At 39.8% G+C, this 25,877-nt stretch overlaps 1 protein-coding gene across 2 annotated transcripts in view; it reads right to left on the bottom strand.

The window, feature by feature from the left end:
• Positions 1–7,198: 7,198 nt before the first annotated feature.
• JMJD1C (jumonji domain containing 1C) overlaps positions 7,199–25,877 on the bottom strand; it is a 281,539-nt gene continuing 262,860 nt past the window's right edge. For both annotated transcript variants that reach the window (XM_068981931.1, XM_068981932.1), the window contains 4 exons: positions 23,297–23,436; positions 21,774–21,950; positions 8,310–8,441; positions 7,199–8,073 (listed from right to left, as the gene is read on the bottom strand). In XM_068981931.1, coding sequence (XP_068838032.1) covers positions 7,984–8,073; positions 8,310–8,441; positions 21,774–21,950; positions 23,297–23,436 — 539 coding nt within the window. In that variant the 3' untranslated portion in view covers positions 7,199–7,983. The remainder of the gene's footprint in view (positions 8,074–8,309; positions 8,442–21,773; positions 21,951–23,296; positions 23,437–25,877) is intronic.

Raw genomic sequence — 25,877 nt, 5'->3', positions numbered from 1 at the left:
TTAGGGAAAGCTTTCTTCCACTAAATGAAATTGAATTATGCATGTACTGGGAGTGGAGTACACTCCTGTCCGTCCTTACTCAGTGGTGGCCTCTGCTTTTGAACCCAGGTAACTGGGCATTAGAAAGCAGCTCTAAATTCTTACTCTCAGCTTTTCACAGAATGTCAACAAAAACACTTCTTTGAGAAAGTTAGTATGTAGTAACAGTATAATGTCATGTAACCACAGGTAAGTCCATACTGAATTCAGAAACCATGCTTATAAGGAAATAAGATACTTTAAAAATCATTCTTGAAGCCATTGTCTATCCCTAGTGTTTTAACACAAGGTTATTGAAATAATGAAAATACTTTGTCTCTAATAAGTTAATTCAAAACATTAAACACTATCTGCTTTTAACACTGTATAGATACTTTTAAGAAAACTGTAGTTGGGTTTTATTAGTTTCAGGTGTACATATAGTGATTTGTTATTTTTATAAATTTTACTCATTTAAAATCAAAATATCAGCTGTATTCCCTGTTCAGTATATCCTTGCAGCTTATTTATTTTATTCACAGTACTTTGTACCTCTTAACCCTGTATCCCAGTCTTGGCCCTCCCCACTTCCATGTCCCCAGTGGTAACCAGTAAGTAGTTTGTTTTCTATTTGTGAGTCTGTTTTTGTTACAATCATCTTTTAAGGTGATAATATGCAGGATTTGTCCTTCTGATGTATTTCACTAAGCAGAGTACCCTACTGGTCCATCCGTATTAATGCAAATGGCAGAATTGTTTTCTTCCTTAAGGCCAAGTAATAGGACATTTTACAGCCATACTGACACGTGAGGTCGTATCTCGTTGTGGTTTTGATTTGCGTTTCTCTCACCAGCAATGTCGAGCATCTTTTCATGTGTCTGTTGGCCATCTGTCGTCTTTGGAAAAATGTCTTTCTAAATGTACTGTCCTCATTTAATTAATGATGTTTATATAGTTCAGATACTAACCTATATTAGTCATAACACAAGTATTTTCTCCTATTCAGTCAGTTGTCTGTCAGTGGTTTCCTTTGTTGGACAAGAACTTTTGTTCATTTTGGTCTCACTTGTTTATTTTTGCCTTTGTTTCCTTTTCCTGAGGAGACAGATTAAAAAAAAAATGTTGTGATTTATAAGAGTGTTCTGCCTATTTTCTTCTAAGAGTTTTATGATTTCTGGTCTTAACGTTAGGATCTTTTATCCCTTTTGAGTTTACTTTTATGTTGGGGAATGTTCCAATTTCATTCTTTCACATGTTCACTGTCCAGTTTTCCCAGCAGCACTTACTGAGGAGCTTAGTTGGCCGAGTGTGTGTGAGTTGGTTTCTGGGCTGTCTTGTTGCATTGCTCTGTTTTTGTGCGGTACTCTGCTATTTCAATTACTGTAGTTCTTAATGTAGTTCAGAAGTCAGGGAGCATGATACCTTTTGGCTTTTGTTTTTTTTCAAGATTGCTTTGGCTGGAACCATTTTTTATGTGATATTAAAATTTTTAGGATCTTTAAGACCTATTTCCTAAAAGAAGTTGAGGCCCTGAAGGTGGGAGTTATGTAAACTTGCACACCAGATTGGCAGCAGAGCCGAGGAGAGAGGTCTAGGCTAGCAGTCCTGGGCCACTTTTCCTGGGCCGCGCTCGGGTTGTCGTCATTTTCCTCCCGTGGCCCAGCGGCCTGGTCACTCAAGTTCCTCTCAGGCACATAACTCCCCACTGCACCCCCGCTACTGTTCCCCAAGAAGCTGGAGACCACCCGCTGAAAGCGGAGCTCATCCTTAAAATCACTTGTAGAAATCGTAATGTACACTTTCTGTAGTTCCCTTTTTCGTCTTTGAGGAGTTGTGATTGAAGTGTTGTTTTAAAAGATGAACAAATCCAGAGTGAGGCAGTCTGCTACAAGGTGTATTTACAACCTACTTGAAAAGACGTGACCTGTGATAATAGTAACAGCTATTATTATTTACTGAATCATTCTAGACAGTAATCTTTATCATACTGTGTCATAATCCTAGTGTAGCCTAATTGAAGATCTCTGCCAGAACGAGTGGCAAGACTCTCAGGATTTGTCCACCTTGTCCCAGCTGGAAGCCTGTCCTGTCACCGACCAATGGTGCCATCTAGTGGATGGTGAGAAACTGATTCTTGTTCCCTTGGAGTTTGTGGTGGGTTGCAGATGAACACGAAATCATTAATTGGTGTCTAGTAAATCATTCTGTCGAGTGGTTTTGCATTTATGAATAAGCCAAAAAAGTTAAAGGTGTGCAATATGAATACAGGCACCATATATTTAGTGAATACCACTGTCCACTAGTACTACAAAATTATAAATATTGCCTTCATGAAAGTAGTGATGTGGTCAGAAGATGGGGAGATGGCTTCCTAGGTAAAGAACAAAGGCGCAGTTAAGAAATGGGGAGGAGGAACTGAGTAATCTTGGTCAGAATGAGGTCATGGCAAGGCACGTGAGGAAATATTGGGCAGCTCCAACGGACTGTCCTTGTCCATTTCCTAGGAGTGAGGGGGCCAGGGTCAGGTCCTGGTCTTGAAGAATGGAAAATACTTGGGTTATGTTGTCAAGGCTAGGATTTGCTCAGTAGCCAAAAGGGTCCTGGTAAGCTGGGGCCAGTTTCTATGGTCCTCTGTGTGGTAGACATTAAATTAGGGGGGCGGGGGAAAGAGGTCGTGTTTTCTCAGTATGGCAGAAGGATGAGAGGTGGAGGACTCAAGACACAAATGAGATTGTCTTGAAAGTACAAGTCCAGGGAGAAAAAGGACACAGTACAGTTTACATACTTAATAACCTCATCAGGGGTTTCCAGAGGTAAATGAGAGTTTTGAGAGAGAGGTTAGGAAAGGGAGGCTGTAGAGATTTGAGGAGCCAGATGACTTTCAGGCCTATCTTCCTGGAAGTTGATTCTCCAAATAAGTCTTGGTACTGAGGTACTGAGAGTACGAAGTCCCAGGGCCTCCGTTGCTACCAACAGGCTTTTTATGGGCTTCAGATCGTATTATTTCCCTGTTCTTATGAGAAAACGCCTGTGTTCGGGGAAGGGCCCAGGTATCTGAAACATGCTAATCACTGCTGCAAAATTCTTTAGTTTCAGGGTGAATAAAAACTAAAAGTTGTGTGGAGGCAGTAATAGGGTCACAGACCAATTTTATTTAAATAACCAATACTTTGAGTCTTGTGGTGAATTCTAGAAGGACATTTGCTTTGGTCTTTCAGGTTGAATATAGTACTTGAATTTAAAAAAATTTAAAACATAGACTCATTTGGCACAAAACTGGCAAAAGAATGAATAGGATCACAGTTCAAGACAGGGACTTGGACTTTGGTGTAATTTTTCAGCCCAGCTGAAAAATAGCATTGCCCTTCCATAGTTGTGTTCAGTTGCACAGTTGTGTCTGACTTTGCTACCCTTTGGACCACAGCCCACCAAGCTCCTCTGTCCATGGGGATTCTCCGGGCAAGAAAACTAGAGCGGGTTGCCATGCTCTCCAGGGCATTTCCCAGACCTAGGAGTCAAACCAGTTTCCTGCACTGCAGGCAGAATCTTTGCCCACTGAGTCATCAGGGAACACAGCTCAGTAATAGTAAAATAAGTAAACAGTAAATCTACTTGTGGGATTATAAAGCTACTAGAAATATTTAGCATTACATACTGTTTGGTTTTTCCCAACTAACATACCAGTTTTTATATAACACATGATCTATGCTCTGTAAAGGAGAATAATACAAAAGAAAGACTTGTGGGAAGTAAACCAACAGCGGTCACCCCCTTACCCTCAATCCTTTATACTGGTTGGTACTCGAGTATCTTGATAAATCAGGAAAACACAGATGATGCAGTTTTTTAATTCCTGTGGTTTTAAAAAGTGAGTAATTTCAGGATGACTTTTAAGTGTTCATCCCTGTCTTACCTCTTAATAAACCCTTTCCCCCAGAGTTTAGACAGTAATGGAACTGATAACTGGTTGAAAAGATGTGAATGGAATGCCAAGACCAAAATCTGGACTCCCTAACTCAAGTGCCATACGTGAAAGTGGAGTACAGCAGGTCCTACGTAGTGCCTCAGAGATCCACTAGCCAGGGCGGATCCCTGACTCGAGATTCTAATTTCTGGAGCTTGTACATTTTTTTTTTTTTTTAAAACACGTAACCATATGTCTCCAGGCTCAATTTAAGTGGGCTTACCATTGCAACTTTATTTTTATTTTTTTTTACCATTGCAACTTTAATTTCTCCTCAGGGAGGGTGTGTGACAGGGTGAATAAGTCACATGGTAACCAATTAACAGATGTTTCAACTTTTTTACTATTAGTCCTAGAATTTGTTTCTGAAATTCTGTAGCTTCACTGGATTTTGAAAGCTTTGATTCAAATAATCTTTTGTTGTACAGTCACTTCAGCTGTTTCAAAAATGCAGATTTACCCAAGCATGATTAATATATAGGGAACAATTTGAACATGTTTGCTTAAGTGGGAATTCTGATTGCAGGAAAAACCATACTGAAGAGTGTGGCACCTGAACTATCACTGTGGTATTGAGCCACACCCGTCTACATCTGGTGCTAAAACGTTCCCTCTAGTTTCAGATAACCTCCTTCTACCTCTTGACAGTATCTCCATCACAAGCTGCAACCCTTCTGATGCCCACTTCCAAAGCAAGCCTCCGGTCTTCAAGGTAAACTTGCAGTGTTAATCTGTTTCTTAAACATTTAACACATGTAAAACCAGTACTGCCTTTTAAAAATGTAGTTCTGATAAAGGTTGTGAATGTTATGCCCACATTCTATCCCCCCCCACCCCTTTAAGTCCCATGGTTTTTATGGGACTTCTTGCACGGTGCTATGATTTTTAGGAATTGGCTATTATAATGGGATTCTGTCTCCTTTAGTAAAAGGTTATAAGGTGGAAATGTTGTAGGCTGGCTTTTTCCCTTTCCATCTGGAAAAAGTTTACTAACAATGTTTTGTTCAACATTTGTTTCTAAATAATGTTATATTTATTAGAAAATTTTGGTGAAAAGTTCCCATATATGCCATCTGCGGTTACTAATTTCCAAATGAACCACTGGACATCTTAGGCTGGCTAAAGTTTCGGCTGATTTAAGAAAAGCACCTGGCGATCAGTGTCTCCAGGTGTTAACTATAGAATAGGGGAGAAGAGACTACACTCCCTTGCCTGTGACACACCCTGGAAGGTGTCTATTGAACTCTATCTTCCATGGGGATTTGTGATATTCACCTCTTAAAATGGCAGTCCTAGAAGCAGCTCCAACCCCTCTGCTCCTTTAGAATTTGAGTTTACTGATTTTGTAAGTCATTGTTGAAAGTATTTTTGATGTCTCAGCTAATGTGTCCAGGGAAAGGGGCTAGAAGGCAAGTTAGAATGTCCCCAACTTCCACTGCCAGGCTCGATCAGGTTCAGCCTTTGTGTAGGGATTGTAGTTTGGTTGACAAGTGGCTCAAGCAACAGCAAGAGAAGCAAAAACCTTTTGGAAGAAACTCAGCAAAGACTGGGCTCCTGGCTGACTTCAGGGGGCCAGCAGGATAGTCTACTGCGGAATTAGTGTCTTGGGCTTAAAATTAATTTCACATCTAAACTAAATCTGATGGAATATACAAAAACATTAAGCAAAAGATAGCATTTAAGGAGTTGAGGCACTTTTTGAAAAATGGTATTAAAATATAATAAACTTACAAAGGCTGTAGTCATCAGCTCCTTGATCTCTATCTTTAAACCACTGGCCCTGCAGTTATCATCCATACCATTAACCCCTGTGCCAGGCAGAGTATTAATGTGAAATGTAACTGCTCACATCCTGGCTGAAACTTTCCTGGAGCAGAGAGTGACATAGCCTAAAATGGTGGACATGAGCAACAGAGTAAAAACTAGCCACTCACCTACAAGGTCGTAACTTAGGCTACTGTTTTTTTCATTTTAAATGATGTGCTTTCAGCTAAGAAAAGATTATGCCTTCAACATCCTGCAGGTGTCAGTGGAGGGCTGCATTTTTTTCAGTAAAACTCAAAAGGTTAGGATTATAAGCTTCAAGCAAATCAGTTCAGTTGCTCAGTCATGTCTGACTCTTTGCGACCCCAGCACGTGACCCCTTTGCGTGAATTGCAGCATGCCAGGCCTCCCTGTCCATCACCATCTCCCGGAGTTCACTCAATCTCCCGGAGTTCACTCAGACTCATGTCCACCGAGTCGGTGATGCCATCCAGCCATCTCATCCTCTGTCGTCCCCTCCTCCTCCTGCCCCCAATCCCTCCCAGCATCAGAGTCTTTTCCAATGAGTCAGCTCTTCGCATGAGGTGGCCAAAGTTTTGGAGTTTCAGCTTTAGCATCATTCCTTCCAAAGAACACCCAGGACTGATCTTTAGGAAGGACTGGCTGGATCTCCATGCAGTCCAAGGGACTCTCAAGAGTCTTCTCCAACACCACCGTTCTAAAGCATCAATTCTTCAGCACTCAGCCTTCTCCACAGTCCAACTCACACATCCATACATGACTATTGGAAAAACCATAGCCTTGACTAGATGGACCTTTGTTGGGAAAGTAATGTCTCTGCTTTTGAATATGCTATCTAGGTTGATCATAACTTTTCTTCCAAGGAGTAAGCGTCTTTTAATTTCATGGCTGCAATCACCATCTGCAGTGATTTTGGAGCCCCCCAAAATAAAGTCTGACACTGTTTCCACTGTTTCTCCATCTATTTGCCATCTGATAATAATAGTCGTCAGCTATTAAAGCCAAGACTCCAAATTAATGCAGCTACCAAGGTTGCATAGTAAGTAACAGAACTCATATTTAATCCAGGTTGAGTGACTTCAGGCTCTTCCCTGCCTGCCTCCTTGTTTCCTCGCACCCCAACTGTATGTTAGCAAGTATCTCTGTAGTGAAAAACACTTCAAATTGTATAATCTCATAATTATGACATATAAAATGTATGAGTTCCTCTGTGAAATAAATTTGTTCACAACATGTTGGAGTTTTCCGTATTCATCAGCTGGGCCAAAGGACGAGAAACTCGAGGCACTCACCTGCTTCCGGGAGAGGACCATGTACCGCAGGAAGATGCTGTAAGTCGCCTTGATGACGATGAAGCCCCCGAATACAGACAGCAAGAGGGAGGACACTTACACTAGCCCAGTTTTGATAAAGTCCTTTTAATGGAAAATGTAAAACCCCTCTCAACTTTACAAAGCCATATGTAACACTTGCACTTTAACAAATAAAAGCAAGCCAATGTTTTAAAAAAATACATCATTAAATGTATATATGTATATATTTACATAGCATATTAAGTTTAATATTTAGCTTTAAAAGTTCACATAAATTTTACCAAAATGAGACAATTTTAAATAAATTACACCTTTTGAAAATGTTTAATTGTACAGTCAATAGCTTCAACAAAATATTGAAGTGTCTGTAGTATCTACTTTATATACTTTATATTTTACAAATTTTACAATTATTTGGCAGTAATTTTCTGATTATGACATGTATGCTGTGCGATTCAGCAATTTCCCAAATGCAGGCAATAGCTGGTGTTTGTGTCCTATTCTCACAGTAACTGTCTCAATGTAGTGAAAAATATCAGTTATTTTAGTAAACTGTACAAGGTCACATTTACACTTGATCAACAATATAGCATAGAATTTTGTATTTTTTTTTCCAAAAATAAATACATCATTTTAAATCTGGCATTTTCACAATCATCATATACACTATAATACAAAAACAGCTACGAATTGCTGCTTTTAAAATTTAGCTTGTTTTAATATTGAATCACAGGACCTGTGACTTACGCTATACTGCTGTGGTGTCAGTAACAAGTAATTACTACATAGAGAATTTCTTGGCACTGATGGTTTTATGAAACTGAAGTCAGTGTACATACATATCATTGTCTAAGAGTAAGTAATTCCAGTTCAATGGTCTAGAAACATTAAACTGGACCACACCTAATTTTCTTCCATAGCCTCTACTTCATCTTCATATATCTTCAAAGCTCTCACCATTTCCTTGACTGCATGATACAAGATATTTTTAACCTGAAAGAGATGTTGTATTTCTAATCATTTCAGCAGGAGATAAAGTAACAAATGAAAACTGCGTCAGGAGTTTTAAAACAAACTTAAGCCAGTTAAAATGAGTCACACAATTAAATACTGGTTTGGTTGGTATTGTGACAAACCAGGCATGACAGCCTAAGCTGTTATGCATGTTTCATAATTCTGAACATGAAAAGCCTGTAGAACAGGAAGCAGTTAGAAAACTCATCTCTTACCTGTAGCTTATCATCGTAATTGATTTCTTCCTTCAAAAGTCTTAGTTCTTGTGTTAAATGAAATGACTGCACGAGATGTTCTGGAGACACAAAGTCTTCAGTTACCTGAATACAGCTGTGAAAATTCTGTACCTATTCCCCAAACAGTAAAACAGAAGTTTCAGGAGGTGGGAATAAAGAGATGCAAAGTGGTCTCTTAACAAGAGACAATTCACCAAAGAACTTATTTTCTCCAAAACATCAAATGCATTTCAAAGTGGAACACCACGCTTTATGAGAAAGTTTACCACTGAACAGTTTCATGTAACGTGACTTCATGTAAATAGGATATTTTTAAATGATGCAAGAAAAAGAACTCTTCCAGGAATCCTTCAGAGAGGCTGATAACTGGATCCTAATTATCAATTTTGTCAAGGTAGATTTTTGGGTGTTAATTAAGAACAACAAAAACAAACCGCTGTGGAGAACGGAATGGCAACCCGCTCCAGTATTCTTGCCTGAAGAATCCTATGGGCAGAGGTGCCTAGCGGGCTATAGTCCATGGGGTCGCAAAGAGTCAGACATGACTGAGCGACTAGCAGAGTCCTATGAATTGGGAATTATCAAATTAAAATTTAAATTAGCCCACTAAATATAATTTGTTTTATAATTTTATATATAGCTAATCTTTTATTAGATAAATATGTTTAAATATTGTCTTGGGAAAACAGTTTTTGAAAGTATAATTGCATGCTAACTGCTGCTGCTAAGTCACTTCAGTTGTGTTCGACTCTGTGCGACCCATAGACGGCACCCCAGGCAAGAACACTGGAGTGGGTTGTCATCTCCTTCTCCAATGTATGAAAGTGAAAAGTGAAAGTGAAGTTGCTCAGTCGTATCCGATTCTTAGTGACCCCATGGACTGCTGCCTACCAGGCTCCTCCATCCATGGGATTTTCCAGGCAAGCATGCTAGCTAGGAAAGCACTAATCATTTTACAGTTATCCTTAGTTGAAGAGTGTAGCTAAGTTATATGTAAGTACTCCTATACTATTACTGTTAATATAGAAGTAGTAATAATGATTATTTAGATCAGAGACAGGCAAACTATGTCCAGCAGGCCAAATCTGGTCCACCACTTGGTGTATGGCAAGTAAGCTGAGAAGGTTTTTACACTTTTAAAGGATTTTGGGGGGGCGGGGGGTGTGTGGAATTTGTGACATGAAAATTGTATGAAATTTGAATTTCAGTGTCTATAAATAAAGTTTTATTGGAACTTAAAAAAAACGAACCCCACTGTATGGAAGGTATGTTTTCCCAATCAGTGCAGTTAATCTGGATGTCTGGTGTTGCTCCTTTGACTTTCAGCATTTGGTCATTTCACTGTTAAGTGTCATTTCCTTTAATCTACTCTCTGGTGTAAAACTTAAGTTTGATTATTTGTGAGGAAATGTGATGAAAACTAGTTCCAGAAAGATCTTCTGACCAGTTTTAGAACTCTCCTAGGATTTTTTTTGTGTGCCTTTCTTTCAAATCAACCAATTAAAGATATCCTTAGTCTCTTGTGTTATCGATACAACCGTCTTTCTACTAGTTCTTTTTCTCTTGACTAAATGGTTTCACAAGAAGCCAGTCAATATCATGTGTTATTTGTTCAGCATGTACAAACTGACTCTGCACTTTACAATTTCTTTAGAACTGCTTGACAGAGAAAGGATCAAGCTTATCCAATCTGGATTATTTCTATGCTGTAACTCCAGTGATGTTAAAAGATATCATCAAATTCCTGGGAAAGGAGAAATAACTGAAAAAGTAAGCATTTACATTTATTCTCATTTTTTAAAATATGAAAATAAATTTAACTGAGAGAACTGTGAGGGGGGAGATACTAAGTGGGAAAAAATCTGATAAGAGTGATCAAATTCCAAAGGGGCTGGAATTTCTCCTCTGGGTGTAATGACCACCTGAACGGCTGCAGATGTCTATTCTTTAACTCAAGCACTGTGCCTCTACTGGTAACGTGATGGCACACATATATTTAACATTTTCTTCATGCAGTCATTAAGGTGTTGGTCCCTCTGGAGGATGCACATAGTGGATGCCTCACATTGTCAGCATCGCAGTACAGTCCCAGTGGGTCTTCATTATGTGTCTGCAGAACAGATGCTCTATTTCACAGAGCAGGAAACTACGGACAAGAGATCAGCGCCTGTTCCAAGGTAAATCAGCCAATAAATGGCAAGTCAACAGGAACTCAGCTCCCGTGATCTCTTGTGTAGCAGAGATGCTTTACAATCCTGCATTAACTCAGTCATGCCAACATACACAGTCTCCAAATGCCCTGTCCCATCTTATATTCAGCTGAACAAGCTGTGGGGAGTAAAGTCAGTTTTTCTGAAGTCTGAGCCTTTAAACTTTTAGCATGTGAAACTTTTTAAAAAAAAATAACTTCATCAATATTCTAGTTTTGTTCATACATCATTTGCCGTCCCCACCCCACCCTTTTCATAGTCCTTTAAGCCCTTTGAGCATATTTAAGATAACTGACTTGAAGTCTATGACAAGTCAGTCTGATGTCTGGCCTTCCTCCGAACAGTTTCTGTTGAGCTATTTTTTCCCTGTGAAGGGGCCATCCTTTACTGTTTCTGTGTATGGCTGGGGACTTCTGGTTGAAAGCTGGGCATCTAAACATTATAATGCAGTAGCTACAATCAGATTCTACCCCCGCCGAAGAGTGCTGCTGTTGACTGACATGGGTTCTAGTCATTCATTTGTTTTATGATCTTTCCAAACTACTTTTGCAAAGACTGTTGTTTTGGGGTCTGGTCACTGATGTCTGTGTTAGGTTATCTAAGATGTCAGAGATTTCCTTAAAGACCAAAAACCGCATACCCTTTTCTTCATTAAGCAGGCCCCTGTCCAATGTTAAGTTTTGAAGTAGATTCTAGAGCTCTGAAAAAGTTGATTCTGTTGGTCTTAGCCAGTTTATGGTTGTTTTAAAAGCACTCTTAGACGATGACTGTTTCCTGATGACCTCAAATTGATATTTATAAATTGCTTAAAGACTTTAGGGTTAAGAGGCAAGGTTTAGTTTTAAAGCAGAACATATCTGAACTTCCCATTCCACTTACCCCTTTCTGGGCCATCTTGTGAGTCATTTTACATTTCACTTCCTTGGTAGATTATCTTAATTCATACTTGCCTTCAAGGATCAGTTGTAATCATAAGTAGGTAATGTTTAGAAAATGTAACTTTTGTTTTCATGGTAGGAAAGTTATTATCTTAACACTGATTTTTGACTAAGTCCTTTTAGTCATAAGAATGCAGATAATTTACAACTCAGGAATATTATTAACTTACTGTGAATGACCAAACACAAATCAATTACGCAATTAAGGAAAACATTACCAGTAAAGATTCTGTGTTAATTTAGAAAACGAAACAAAAAAACTGTTTAGAACTAAAAGCTACTCTAAACCTCAGGATACTAGAGCTGAGACAAAGTAAATCCTGGAGGTCACAATCCATCTGCTTTGTCCAAGGATATACAAACACAGGGGTTTCACAGACTCAGCCATGTTTGCCAACAGAAGATTTTTAAGCCTGCAATTCTAGAGTAGTTCTTAGAATATAAGGAGGGCGGCTATGACACTTCCCCTCAGCTTGCCAAGATATACATCTGAATGCCCCTGCTGAGTCACCTGCCTCCCTCCCTCCCCTAGCCCCAGGTCTTCCAAAGTGTTCACTGCTGACAAAGAAAAGTATGTTGATTCTTCCCTAGCACTGGTGGACTGTCAATTCTTTTGCTATCATTTGGTTGACAGCTTCCTGATTGATAGATGCCTTGGGTTTGCCAGGGCTTTCTATTTGTGCAGTTCTTAAAGCATGGTTCCCAGACAGTAACATCAGAGTCACCTGGAAACTTGTTAGAAATGTAGAATTTCAGGTCTTTCCTCAGACCCACTCCGGGCTTAAGGTCTAGCATTATGTGTTATATCAAGCGCTCCAGGAATTCTGGTGTATGCTATAGTGTGAGAAGCACTGACTTAAGCTCTGGGATTATTTTTAAGGGCTATCTGTGGTTTGGTGGAAGTGTTGAAGCCATCAATGAAAAGTTTTCAGGACTTAGTTCTAAGGACTAAATAAGTTGTAAATAATCATGCATCTTAAGTCCAAGTTACACTGTGAATGGAGTTTGTACTTCCTTTTAATTCTCTGTAAAAACCACATTACCACCACTTGTGAGTCATGGCCAACACCCTTTCAACAGAGTGCAAATAACTGCACTGTCATCATCACACCATGTAAAGGAAGGAAGGTAGAAATGCTTGCAATTTTATGCCAAAATATGCAGTAGATAGTTTTTGTTTTGGAACGCTCAACAATTTAGTGGCAGAGCTCAAAATAGAATTTGCCAGTTTAGGTCACAGATGCTGCTTCAGTCTATTTAAGCATAGCACCTTAAGGAGGAGTATGTGTGTATATACAGATCAGATACAAGTGCGCAGAGATGCTAAAGCACAGTGACTTCTGAACTTTAAACAGGATTATTTTGCTCACTATTTTGAGGAAAAAAAGACTTCTCTTCCCTCTCTCCCCCTAAAGAAAGTACAAGCAGTAGAGAGACTTTTACACTCATGGACTCTCTATGGTTCTCTAACAGTGAGTGCCTCTAGGGTAGAGGAACTGAGGGCAAAGGTGAGAAAAAGACGTAATTTTCACCATGACCCTTGTGTACTGTTTGAGTGTTTTAAAATCGGATGGATTACATTTTCAAAAGAAAAAAAAAGATTTAAAAATAGCTGGGCTTCCCTAGCTCAGCTGGTAAAGAATCCACCTGTGATGCAGGAGACCCCAGTTTGATTCCTGGGTCGGGAAGATCCGCTGGAGAAGGGACAGGCTACCCACTCCCGTACTCTTGGGCTTCCCTGTGGCTCAGCTGGTAAAGAATCCACCTGCAATGCGGGAGACCTGGGTTCAATCCCTGGGTTGGGAAGACCCCCTGGAGAAGGGAAAGGCTACTCACTCCAATATTCTGGCCTGGAGAATTCCATGGACTAAGTCCATGGGGTCGCAAAGAGTTGGACACGACTGAGCTACTTTCACTTTTTCCTTAACAGTACTGAACTGAATGTCCACATGAAAAAACCACCTCAGTTCACAAGCACTATGTACAAACATTAACTAAAAAGTAGATAACAGACCTAAATGTAAGACTAACAACTATAAAACTTCTAGAAGAAAATTTAAGAGACAGTTTTTTTGATCTTGACCTAGCCAAAGACTCTGCAGATACAATAAAAGTATAAATAAAGAAAAAAGCTGATAAATTGAACTTCATCAAAAAGCAGTCTTTGGAAGACACTATTAAGAAAATGGAAGGATAAGTAAGCTGCAGACTGGGAGAAGATACGTAAAAACTAAAAAGCACATATCAGATATAAGACTCTTACGTAGAGCAGGTAGACACCTCCAACACAGTAAGGAAAAAGAACCCAATTACAAAAATGTATATATAAACGCATTGCAAACACTTCTCCTACTCTTTGGATTACATTTTCACTCTCTTAATAGTGCTTTTTAATGAACAGAAACTCTTAATTTTAATATATTCCAGTTTATGCATTTTGAAAAAAATGGACAAATATTTAAACACAATATTTACCAGAACAGATTTACAGATGGCAAGTAAGCACATAAAAAGATGTTCAACTTATTTAGATATTAAGAAAATATAAATTAAAGCCATAATAAGATAAAAATGCATACATTCAAATGCTTAAAAACAAAACTACCAGTAAATAGAGGAAATGGAACTCACATGTACGGCTTTGGAGAATGGAAAATGGTATAACCACCAGATTCGCAGTATCTTATCGAGTAAATCATACACTCCTCCCAGCTGCTGCCCTTGGCCTTGGGCTCGGGGTGGCTCCTCAGGGTCACAGCCCCTGGCCTCGGGTGCGAGGTGGCTTCTCCTGGCCGCCCCTGACCTCCAACGCAGGAGAGCTCCTCCCGGCCGCTGCCCCTGACCTTGGACGCGGGGTAGCTCCTCCCGGCCGCCACCCATGACCTCGGACGCGGGGTGTCTCCTCTCGGCCGCCGCCCCTGACCTTGGACACGGGGTAGCTCCTCCCGGCCGCCACTGACCTCGGATGCGGCGTAGCTCCTCTCGGCCCTTCCTGCACTGTGAGGAGCCACCTCGCGCCCGAGGCCAGAGGCGGCAGCTGGGAGGAGCCACCCACACGCGAGGCCAGGGCCGGCGGCTGGGAGGAGCATCCCGAGGAACGGTGGCTACGCAGGCTCAGGAGGGCCTAGAGGAGCTATCCCACGTTGAAGGTCAGGAACTGCGGCAGTAAGAAGATACCCCTGGTCCAAGGTAAGGAGCAGCTGCTGTGCTTTGCTGGAGCAGCCGTGAAGAGATACCCCACGCCCAAGGTAAGAGAAACCCAAGTAAGATGGTAGGTGTTGCAAGAGGGCATCAGAGAGCAGACACACTGAAACCATACTCACAGAAAACTAGTCAATCTAATCACACTAGGACCACAGCCTTGTCTAACTCAATGAAATCAAGCCATGCCAGCAGGGCAACCCAAGTCGGGCGGGTCATGGTAGAGAGGTCTGACAGAATGTGGTCCAGTGGAGAAGGGAATGGCAAACCACTTCAGTATTCGTGCCTTGAGAACCCCATGAACAGTATGAAAAGGCAAAATGATAGGCTACCAAAAGAGGAACTCCCCAGGTCATTAGGTGCCCAATATGCTACTGGAGATCAGTGGAGAAATAACTCCAGAAAGAATGAAGGGATGGAGCCAAAGCAAAAACAATACCCAGCTGTGGATGTGACTGGTGATAGAAGCAAGGTCCGATGCTGTAAACGGCAATATTGCATAGGAACCTGGAATGTCAGGTCCATGAATCAAGGCAAATTGGAAGTGGACAAACAAGAGATGGCAAGGGTGAACGTTGATATTTTAGGAATCAGCGAACTAAAATGGACTGGAATGGGTGAATTTAACTCAGATGACCATTATATCTACTACTGCGGGCAGGAATCCCTCAGAAGAAATGGAATAGCCATCATGGTCAACAAAAGAGTCCGAAATGCAGTACTTGGATGTAATCTCAAAAACGACAGAATGATCTCTGTTCGTCTCCAAGGCAAACCATTCAATATCAGTAATCCAAGTCTATGCCCCAATCAGTAACGCTGAAGAAGCTGAAGTTGAAATTTTTTATGAAGACCTACAAGACCTTTTAGAACTAACACCCAAAGAAGATGTCCTTTTCATTATAGGGGACTGGAATGCAAAAGTAGGAAGTCAAGAAACACCTGGAGCAACAGGCAAATTTGGCCTTGGAATGCACAATGAAGCAGGGTAATAGAGTTTTGCCAAGAAAATGCACTGGTCATAGCAAACACCCTCTTCCAACAACACAAGAGAAGACTCTACAAATGGACATCACCAGATGGTCAACACCGAAATCAGACTGATTATATTCTATGCAGCGAAAGATGGAGAAGCTCTATACAGTCAACAAAAACAAGACCAGGAACTGACTGTGGCTCAGATTATGAACTCCTTATTACCAAATTCAGACTTAAATTGAAGAAAGTAGGGAAAACTGCTAGACCATTCAGGTATGACCTAAATCAAATCCCTTATGATTATACAGTGGAAGTGAGAGATAGATTGAAGGGCCTAGATCTGATAGATAGAGTGCCTGATGAACTATGGAATGAGGTTCATGACATTGTACAGGAGACAGGGATCAAGACCATCCCCATGGAAAAGAAATGCAAAAAAGCAAAGTGGCTGTCTGGGGAGGCCTTACAAATAGCTGTGAAAAGAAGAGAGGCGAAAAGCCAAGGAGAAAAGGAAAGATATAAGCATCTGAATGCAGAGTTCCAAAGAATAGCAAGAAGAGATAAGAAAGCCTTCCTCAGCAATCAATGCAAAGAAATAGAGGAAAAGAACAGAATGGGAAAGACTAGAGATCTCTTCAAGAAAATTAGAGATACCAAGGAAACATTTCATGCAAAGATGGGCTCAATAAAGGACAGAAATGGTATGGACCTAACAGAAGCAGAAGAGATTAAGAAGAAATGGCAAGAATACACGGAAGAACTGTACAAAAAAGATCTTCACGACCCGGATAATCATGATGATGTGATCACTAATCTAGAGCCAGACATCTTGGAAAGTGAAGTCAAGTGGGCCTTAGAAAGCATTACTACAAACAAAGCCAGTGGAGGTGATGCAATTCCAGTTGAGCTATTTCAAATCCTGAAAGATGATGCTGTGAAAGTGCTGCACTCAATATGCCAGCAAATTTGGAAAACTCAGCAGTGGCCACAGGACTGGAAAAAGTCAGTTTTCATTCCAATCCCAAAGAAAGGCAATGCCAAAGAATGCTCAAACTACCACACAATTGCACTCATCTCACATGCTAGTAAAGTAATGCTCAAAATTCTCCAAGCCAGGCTTCAGCAATACGTGAACCATGAACTTCCTGATGTTCAAGCTGGTTTCAGAAAAGGCAGAGGAACCAGAGATCAAATTGCCAACATCCGCTGGATCATGGAAAAAGCAAGAGAGTTCCAGAAAAACATCTATTTCTGCTTTATTGACTATGCCAAAGCCTTTGACTCTGTGGATCACCACAAACTGTGGAAAATTCTGAAAGAGATGTGAATACCAGACCACCTGACCTGCCTCTTGAGAAATCTGTATGCAGGTCAGGAAGCAACAGTTAGAAGTGGACATGGAACAACAGACTGGTTCCAAATAGGAAAAGGAGTACGTCAAGGCTCTATATTGTCAGCCTGCTTATTTAACATATATGCAGAGTACATCATGAGAAACGCTGGACTGGAAGAAACACAAGCTGGAATTAAGATTGCCGGGAGAAAAATCAATCACCTCAGATATGCAGATGACACCACCCTTATGGCAGAAAGTGAAGAGGAACTAAAAAGCCTCTTGATGAAAGTGAAAGAGGAGAGCGAAAAAGTTGGCTTAAAGCTCAACATTCAGAAAACGAAGATCACAGCATCTGGTCCCATCGCTTCATGGGAAATAGATGGGAAACAGTGGAAACAGTGTCAGACTTTATTTTTTGGGGCTCCAAAATCACTGCAGATGGTGATTGCAGCCATGAAATTAAAAGACGCTTACTCCTTGGAAGAAAAGTTATGACCAACCTAAATAGCATGTTGAAAAGCAGAGACATTACTTTGCCGACTAAGGTCCGTCTAGTCAAGGCTATGGTTTTTCCAGTGGTCATGTATGGATGTGAGAGTTGGACTGTGCAGAAGGCTGAGAGCCGAAGAATTGATGCTTTTGAACTGTGGTGTTGGAGAAGACTCTTGAGAGTCCCTTGGACTGCAAGGAGATCCAACCAGTCCATTCTGAAGGAGATCAACCCTGGGATTTCTTTGGAAGGAATGATGCTAAAGCTGAAACTCCAGTACTTTGGCCACCTCATGAGAAGAGATGACTCACTGGAAAAGACTCTGATGCTGGGAGGGATTGGGGGCAGGAGAAGAAGGGGACGACCGAGGATGAGATGGCTGGATGGCATCACGGACTCGATGGACGTGAGTCTGAGTGAACTCCAGGAGATGGTGATGAACAAGGAGGCCTGGCATGCTGTGATTCATGGGGTCGCAAAGAGTCGGACACGACCGAGCGACTAAACTGAACTGGACTGAAATCATACACTTTTCCTGTGACCTGGTTGGTATTTACCCAACTGAAATAAAATCTATGTTCATACAAAAACCCTTATGTGAATGTGGCTTCTAGTGCCTTTGTTACTAATCCAAACTGAAAATAACACAAATGTTCAATTGGTGAATGGATTACAAAACCAAGTGACACATTTAAGCAATGAAAAACTACCCGGTAATAACAAGAAGCAACTACTGATACAACAACATGGATGAAACTCCAATGCAGTATAGTGACTAAGAAAAGTCACACTCAAAGGCTACATATTATATGATTCCAATCATATGACTTTCTTATAAAGGCAGGGCTACAGGGAAAGAAAATAGTAAGTGGTTACAGGAATGTCAGGGAGGAGAAGAGAGTGAAAGTGGGGGAAGAGATAAGCGGAACATGATAGAAAGTCCAGAGAGAAACCCACACATCTATGGTCACCTAATCTATGACAAAGGCAAGAATATACAATGGAGAAAAGACAGTCTCTTCAATGAGTGGTACTGGGAAAACTGGACAGTTATATGTAAACAAATGAAACCAGAACCCTCCCGAACACCATATACAAAATTAAACACAAAATGGATTAAAGACCTAAATGTAAGGCTGGATACTATAAAACTCTTACAGGAAAACATAGGCAGACCACTCTGACATAAATCATGGCAAGATCTTCTATTTACCTCCTATAGTAATGAAAATATAAATAAATGGGACCTCATTAAACTTAAAAGCTTTTGCACAGCAAAGGAAATCATCAACAAAACAAAAACAGAACCCTGAGGACTAGAGAAAATATTTGCAAACAAAGCTACTGACAAGGGATTAATCTCCAAAGTACACAAACAGTTCATGCAGGCCAATAATGAAAAATAATGGCCAATCGCCATTTGGGGATTGACCTAAACAGACATTTCTCCAAAGATATGCAGATGGCCAAAAGGCACATGAAAAAATGCTCAACATCACTAATCATTGGAGAAATGCAATCAAAACTACAATGAGGTACCACCTCACACTGGTCAGGATGGCCACCATCAAAAAAATGTACAAGCAAAGGCTGGGGAGGATGTGGAGAAAAGGAACAGTCCTATACTGTTGATGGGAATGTAAACTGGGGCAGTATGGACGTTCCTTAAAACACTGAAAAGAGAACTATCGTGTGACCCAGCAATCCCACTCCTGTGCATATATCCAAAGAAAACTATGATTTGAAGAGATACACGCACCGCAGTGTTCACTGCAGCACAATTTACAACAGCCAGGACATGGAAACCACCTAGATGTCCACCGACAGAGGAATGGGTAAAGATGCGGCATGCATGTAAAGTGGAATACTACTCAGCCATAAAAAAATACAAAAAACCAAACTAACTTGCAGTAACACGGGTGGACCTAGATTATCATACTGGGTGATATTAAGAGAAACACAAATACTGTTATCACTTATATGTGTAATCTAAGAAAATGGTACAAATAAACTTATATACAAAAAAGAAATGAGCGCAGAGGTAGAAAACTTATGGTTACCGGGGGAAAGAGAAGGGGTGAATTGGGAAACTATGGTCGATATATACACACTGCTGCTGGTGCTGCTGCTAAGTCACGTCAGTCATGTCCAACTCTGTGTGACCCCACAGACGGCAGCCCACCAGGGTCCCCCGTCCCTGGGATTCTCCAGGCAAGAACACTGGAGCGGGCTGCCATTTCCTTCTCCAATGCATGAAAGTGAAAAGTGAACGTGAAGTCACTCAGTCACATCCGACTCTTAGCGACCCCAAGGACTGCAGCCTACCAGGCTCCTCCGTCCATGGGAGTCTCCAGGCAGGAGTACTGGAGTGGGGTGCCAGTGCCTTCTCCATATACACACTACTACATATGAAGCAGGTAGTAAGGATCTACTGTACAGCACAGCAAACTCTACTCAATACTCTATAATGACCCACATGAGAAAAGAATGTAAAAAAGAGTCAATATATGTATAACTGATTCACTTTGCCGTTTACCCGAAACTAACATTATAAATCAACTACACTCCAATAAAAAACTTTTAAAAAGTTTGAGAGGATGTAGGAGGAGGGAATTTTTTGAAGCGATGGCAATGTTCTTTATTACCTAATTACACATTTGTGAAAATTCACAGAACTGTATAGTAAAAAAAGAGTACATATACTATATATAAATTACACCTTTAAAAAATGCACTATCCAGTTTGGCTTTAAAGAAAATGAATTTTGGATAAGCTGAGTATGTGAATAAGGATTTTCAAGGGAACCTGTTTTGTGTTGTTAAATAATTACTTACAGTTGCAAAAATATTTACTGTACTATCCTCTTAAACAGACTGCTCCTTTCAGGGCATTTTACATTTGGATAAAGACTAGCTATTTTCTGGGCTTCCCTGATGGCTCAGACAGTAAACAATCCACCTGCAATGCAACAGATGTGGGTTCAGTCCCTGGGTTGGGAAGATCTCCTAGAGAAGGGAAATGGCTACCCACTCCAGTATTCTGGCCTGGAGAATTCCATTGACAGAGGAGCTTGGCAGGCTACAGTCCATGGGGTCACAAAGAGTTAGACACGACTGAGCGAGCTGCACTTTACTATCTGTTTTCTGGTAAGAGGTTAGAAGGCCAAGAATGATATGTGGGGTGCATCCCAATTAAACATGAATCATAAATGATACATCTTTGAAATTATTCTATTAAGTCCATGGGAAAATAAAAACAATTTAACATCCTCGAGAAAAAAAAATGTATAAGTGTAATTTTTTCTCTAGGATGTCACTGTAGAGAAAAAGATATAATGATGATTATATCTTACTACCATAAATGCTATTTAAGAATGATAAATCTAACCCTAAACTTGACATCTTAAATACTCCTTATCACTTAAGGAGTATTTGTGGCTATTATAACAGTGTCATAAATATTATGCAGGCATTGGTATATAAAATGTGGAAGCTTTCCTTGGTCAAAAGACACACATCAAATACATCTCAATACACCTTTGCCCAACTCTGAGACAAGCCAGCTTTCTGGATTCCCAGGTTGCCTTTGCACTCTTGTTACTATGAGGGCTAAACTGCTCTCTGGTAGCTTCAGTCTGTTTATAGAAACCCCAATACATGCCTTTAATCCAAACCTTCCACATCACTGTCTATTCTATGCCATTCTTCCGGGTGCCACAAGGCCAAGCCCCAGAAACAAAAACTAGGTGTTTAGTTTTAAGTTTTGTGAATCAATAGCTATAAAAATTATGTACCATCTTTCTTTGGACATGCTACTGTTATGTTAGCAAACTAAAGGAAGGAAGTCGTGTTAGCAAAAAATAAGAAGGAAGCATAGTGAAAGCCTGAATTATGGAATGGTCTATCCAATAATTCATTCTATTCATATTTGGTGCCTTAGAAAATGTATCATCTCTAAGATCAGATACTCTCCCCTTCTGCTATTAACTCTCAACTATTGAGAACTGAATATATATAGTAACTTTCTTTTTTTCCCTAAAAAGTCTTTAAAATTAGATTTCAGCCCACTAAATTAGAAACAACACAACAATGGAAATCTGGTTCATATGAATACAATTTACAGTCTCAAAGCATTTAATTATATCAGGTCTCACCAAGCACTGAACAGCGGTTTTCTTAATGAAGGCATGCTAGTGTAGGTCATTCTCCTCTTGTCTTCTTTGATCTATATTTAACTCAGGACAAGTTCTTTCTGGTTCAGTAACAATGTGCTACAAGTAACTTTATGTACCTGATGAAGTGCTCCTGCTGGTAAGACAATGGCATCACCGAGGAACTGAATAAGAGTGCAGGTTTTGACTCCATACTCCTCAAGCAGTCTTTGACGAAGCTTTTTGTTCACATACCAACTCTGGTCACGTATTGGATCATGTTCTGGTAGAACTTCAAGGCCTTGTTCTTTTGAAATCTGAAATATGGATTACAATTAAAATATATACCCCAATTTAAGTAAAGGAAATCGTAAATCCTGTTCAGCTACATTTCAATGTTCTTTACAGTAAGTCTTTGTTCTCAGAATCTTCTGGAATGATGATTAAGCTTAAGTTAAAGAAAATCATGTTCTACAATTGGAAAAGCAAAAGGATATGAAACTGATGCAGACTGATGTAATGTTAAAAAAGTAAATTATACTCCTTTCTCATCTCCTTTCACTATGAAGTTTTCTCTTTTTTAAAAATAGTAATAATGATCAGTTATTTTTCCCAGTTTTTTTGGCTACACTACGAAGTTTGCAGGGATCTTAGTTCTCTGACCAGGGGAACTGGACTCATCCCCCGAGCACTGGAAGCACAGAGCCCTAACCACTGAACTGGCAGGGAATTCGTTGACAATGAGGTTTTCATCCATTTGGCTCCTTTCAGTAATTTTAAGAGTATAGTACAAAGATGGGGGAAAAGTTAGTTTAGTAGCTTTCTTCCAAAAGCCAAACCATTTGTATATATGAACTTCACAGATATTTTTTGATGCTATTCTTTAAGGTAGGTACAAAGATAAATACCTTATATTGCTAACCTTCTAACCCTTGAGAAATGAATTTCAAGGAACCTTTTGACTAACAAGTGAAATCTTCTGCTTTAAAAAGCATAATTTATAATAAATTAAGACTGGTAGGTGGTTCTGGGATAAGATAAGAGTTACAGGGCCATAGCTCCTTCACTTTTATACGGACCAAAGACAACCCTTAGTTCATTCAGAAAGAAGAATACGAAAACCAGCAATTATGGTCCCTTAAAAGAAATCCTTATCATTACAAAATTCAGAAAATATTGAGAAAATGGTCTAAACTAATTTCAGATCAATGTGTCACTTTTTAACAATTAAATGCACAATTACTCAAAATGTCAACCTATTCAAGTATCACAGAGCAACCAGATATGACAGAGTAGAATTACTCCTTCGGTCAACAGCCAAAAATATCAACAACATTAAAAAAAAAATCTGCTTTCTTCACATTTCTATGACATATTAAACTTTATATTCTATAATTCCAGTCACTACTTTTCACCAAGGGTAACATGTGACTCATTAACAGGTTCTTTATGGAGATAAAGAATACTAGTAACTGAGAAGAAACTGCCATTCAAATTTCTTAAGAGAAAGGAGCTTTTGATTTTCAATAACGAAAAATTCCATCCTCCTAAGTAAAAATTATTTCATCATCTTACCCTGCTGAATGCCAATGAGGTTACATTAAAAATTAAGTCTTCATTCAAGGTGAAGAGATAAAACTATGTATGGAACCTAAAATTATACCTTCTGAAGAAATTCCCGTATCTTGTCAACATCTTTCCCAGCATAAATATGCCACAGAGCACCCGGTATTTCACTTGAGTCCTTCAATCGTTTTCTTAAAATGTCATCCAAATCTTCCTCCTCAAATTTCTTGAGTATTCCTAAAACGCAGAATATTTTCATACTGGTCAATAAAGACTACCAGAAAGTAAAGCGGCCTAAGACTGACCTCTCAGAGAAGCACAGTGCCTGACTAGACTGGACTCTAAACAGGAGATAAACTCAGTTATACATGAAAACTGTGATAACTGCAAGAGCAGAGAACACTGACCTGGGTACCTGGGGATAATAACGTTCCCAGTTCATTTGCTTTCCATAAACCAAGGACAGGAGATAAAAACTCAAGGACCTTTACTCAAACTTGACCACCTTTTCTCTTCTTGTCCCAAACTATGGTCATAACGTTATACACTCACAGCATTTCATAACTTCCAAGGACTTTCCTGATCACTATTAGGCAAGGATCATAATCTCTATTTTACAGCTGAGCAAAAAGGTTCAGTGAGGAGAAAGGATTTGTTTATTACCATGACTAATGAATGGCAGAGCAAAATGTCTCATTTACTATTACTGATTAATCACATGCTAATCCTTCAGGTGCTATGATTGAGGATGGATCAGACCATTCTGCTAATATGTTGACAAATTAAAAACTGTGCCTATATATGTATGTATAAACCAATGTTAATCTATGAGTGAAGTATAGGAATGTCATCATTTTCAAACTGCTGATTTCACTACAATGAACATTTTAAAGAAATGTTTTAACAGAAAAGGAAATCTATTGCTTAACACAAAGAATATATCAAATGTTTAATAATTTATGATAGTGAAATCTTTTTTAAAGTTAGCTGCAAAGATTTTTTGAAGTCAAACATTAGATGTTTACAATATACCAAACACTGTCCTAGAATGCTGGGGATCAGTTAAGACTTCCTGGAAAAAAGAGGCTATTAATAAGTGTAGGTAAATAAGAATATCACAAGTGCAATCATACAAGTTAAAAGGATGCAGAAAGACTAGTATAGTCCTCAAATTTTTTTCTCAGTTTTTGTTTTTGGCCTCACTGTATAGCAGACATGTGGGACCTTAGTCCCCCAACTAGAAAGCAAACCCACATCCCTTGCATTCGAAGCATGAAGTCTTAACCACTGGACCACCAGGGAAGTCCCCTGTCAAATGTTATCTTTAAACAACAAAGATAAAGAAAATTGTTACTGCTCTGTGAATTTTTAAAAGCTACTACAAAGAATACATCACGTTTCCTACTTTATGACAGTGAAATCACAAGGACAAAGATGACTGTTGGAGCAGAAAGGTTTACACTTTGATAAAGACCTTGATCTGAGCTGTTTTGAGGAATCTGAATGAATACGGGAATTTGCTAGGGAGACACAGAAGTCGGGGAGCCATCGCAGGTGGAGGAGAAAGCATGTGCTCTAAGCAGGCACCAAAACATTCCTTTATACGGTGACCAACAATGAGAACTGGCAGATTAAAAAAGTCCAAAAATTACAGTGCTAATGAACTTTTCTCAAAAGACCGAATATTATGGTATGAAAAAGAGGGATGGGAGATGAATTAGGAAGATGAAAAAGTTCTAGCGTTTAAGGACATGAAGGAAAACCAGGAGAGAAGAGCAGGTTGTATGACCTACAATAACCTCTGTATTGTAGACTGAGTGCTACAGGGGATAATTTGAACCAAGCACAATGAGGTGCAAACGATTTTCCTTAGTATCTGCAAGGGAGGGTCCCAGGACCCTCCACCCCTCCCATGGCAGATACCAAATTCCACAGATGTTCAAACGGGTGAAGTGTTTTACCGTCCCTCACGCTGTATACTTTTAGACTGTGTATAATACCTAATATAGTGTAAATGCCATGTAAATGACTGTAAATACAATATGAAAACCATGCAAACAATTGCTAGACACAGCAGGTTCCTTTTTCATTGTTTGGGTGGCGGAATTAGCAACTTTTGGAGTACAGCATATTTTTATTTTTTTATTGGGGCACAATGTTGTGTTAGCCAAATTCAAGTTTTACTTTTTGAGACTTACTAGAATTTTCTCTTTCCTCAATTATTTGCTATCCTTGGTTGGTTGAATCCACACATGTGGAACCCACAGATTCAAAGGGGTAACTCTAACTCTGTGGCACAACAGGCTTTGAAAAGCTAAGTAACCTGGCACCAAAGGACACACATTTCTGTGCTAGAGCTCAGACTATAACTCAGGCTTGCTTGACTTTCAAATTCTTGGGAGTGGGGGAGGTAAGAGTTTTTTCTGATTGTAACAGTTGAATTAGCTGAGAAACTATGAGTTTCTATAGTTTAGGAGGAATTTAGCTTGTATATTGTGTGTGTGTACTCAGCGGCTAAGTTGTGTCCCACTCTTTTTGACCCCATGGACTGTAGCTCATCAGGCTCCTCTCTTCATGGGATTCTCCAGGCAAGAATACTGGGATGGGTTGCCACTTCCTTCTCCAGGGGATCTTCCTGACTCAGGGATTGAACCCGAGTCTTCTGCACTGGCACGCAG

This window comes from Capricornis sumatraensis, chromosome 10 (assembly GCF_032405125.1).
Source record: "Capricornis sumatraensis isolate serow.1 chromosome 10, serow.2, whole genome shotgun sequence".
Taxonomy (NCBI): Eukaryota; Metazoa; Chordata; class Mammalia; order Artiodactyla; family Bovidae; genus Capricornis; species Capricornis sumatraensis.
This window is presented reverse-complemented; position numbering and strand designations above follow the sequence as displayed.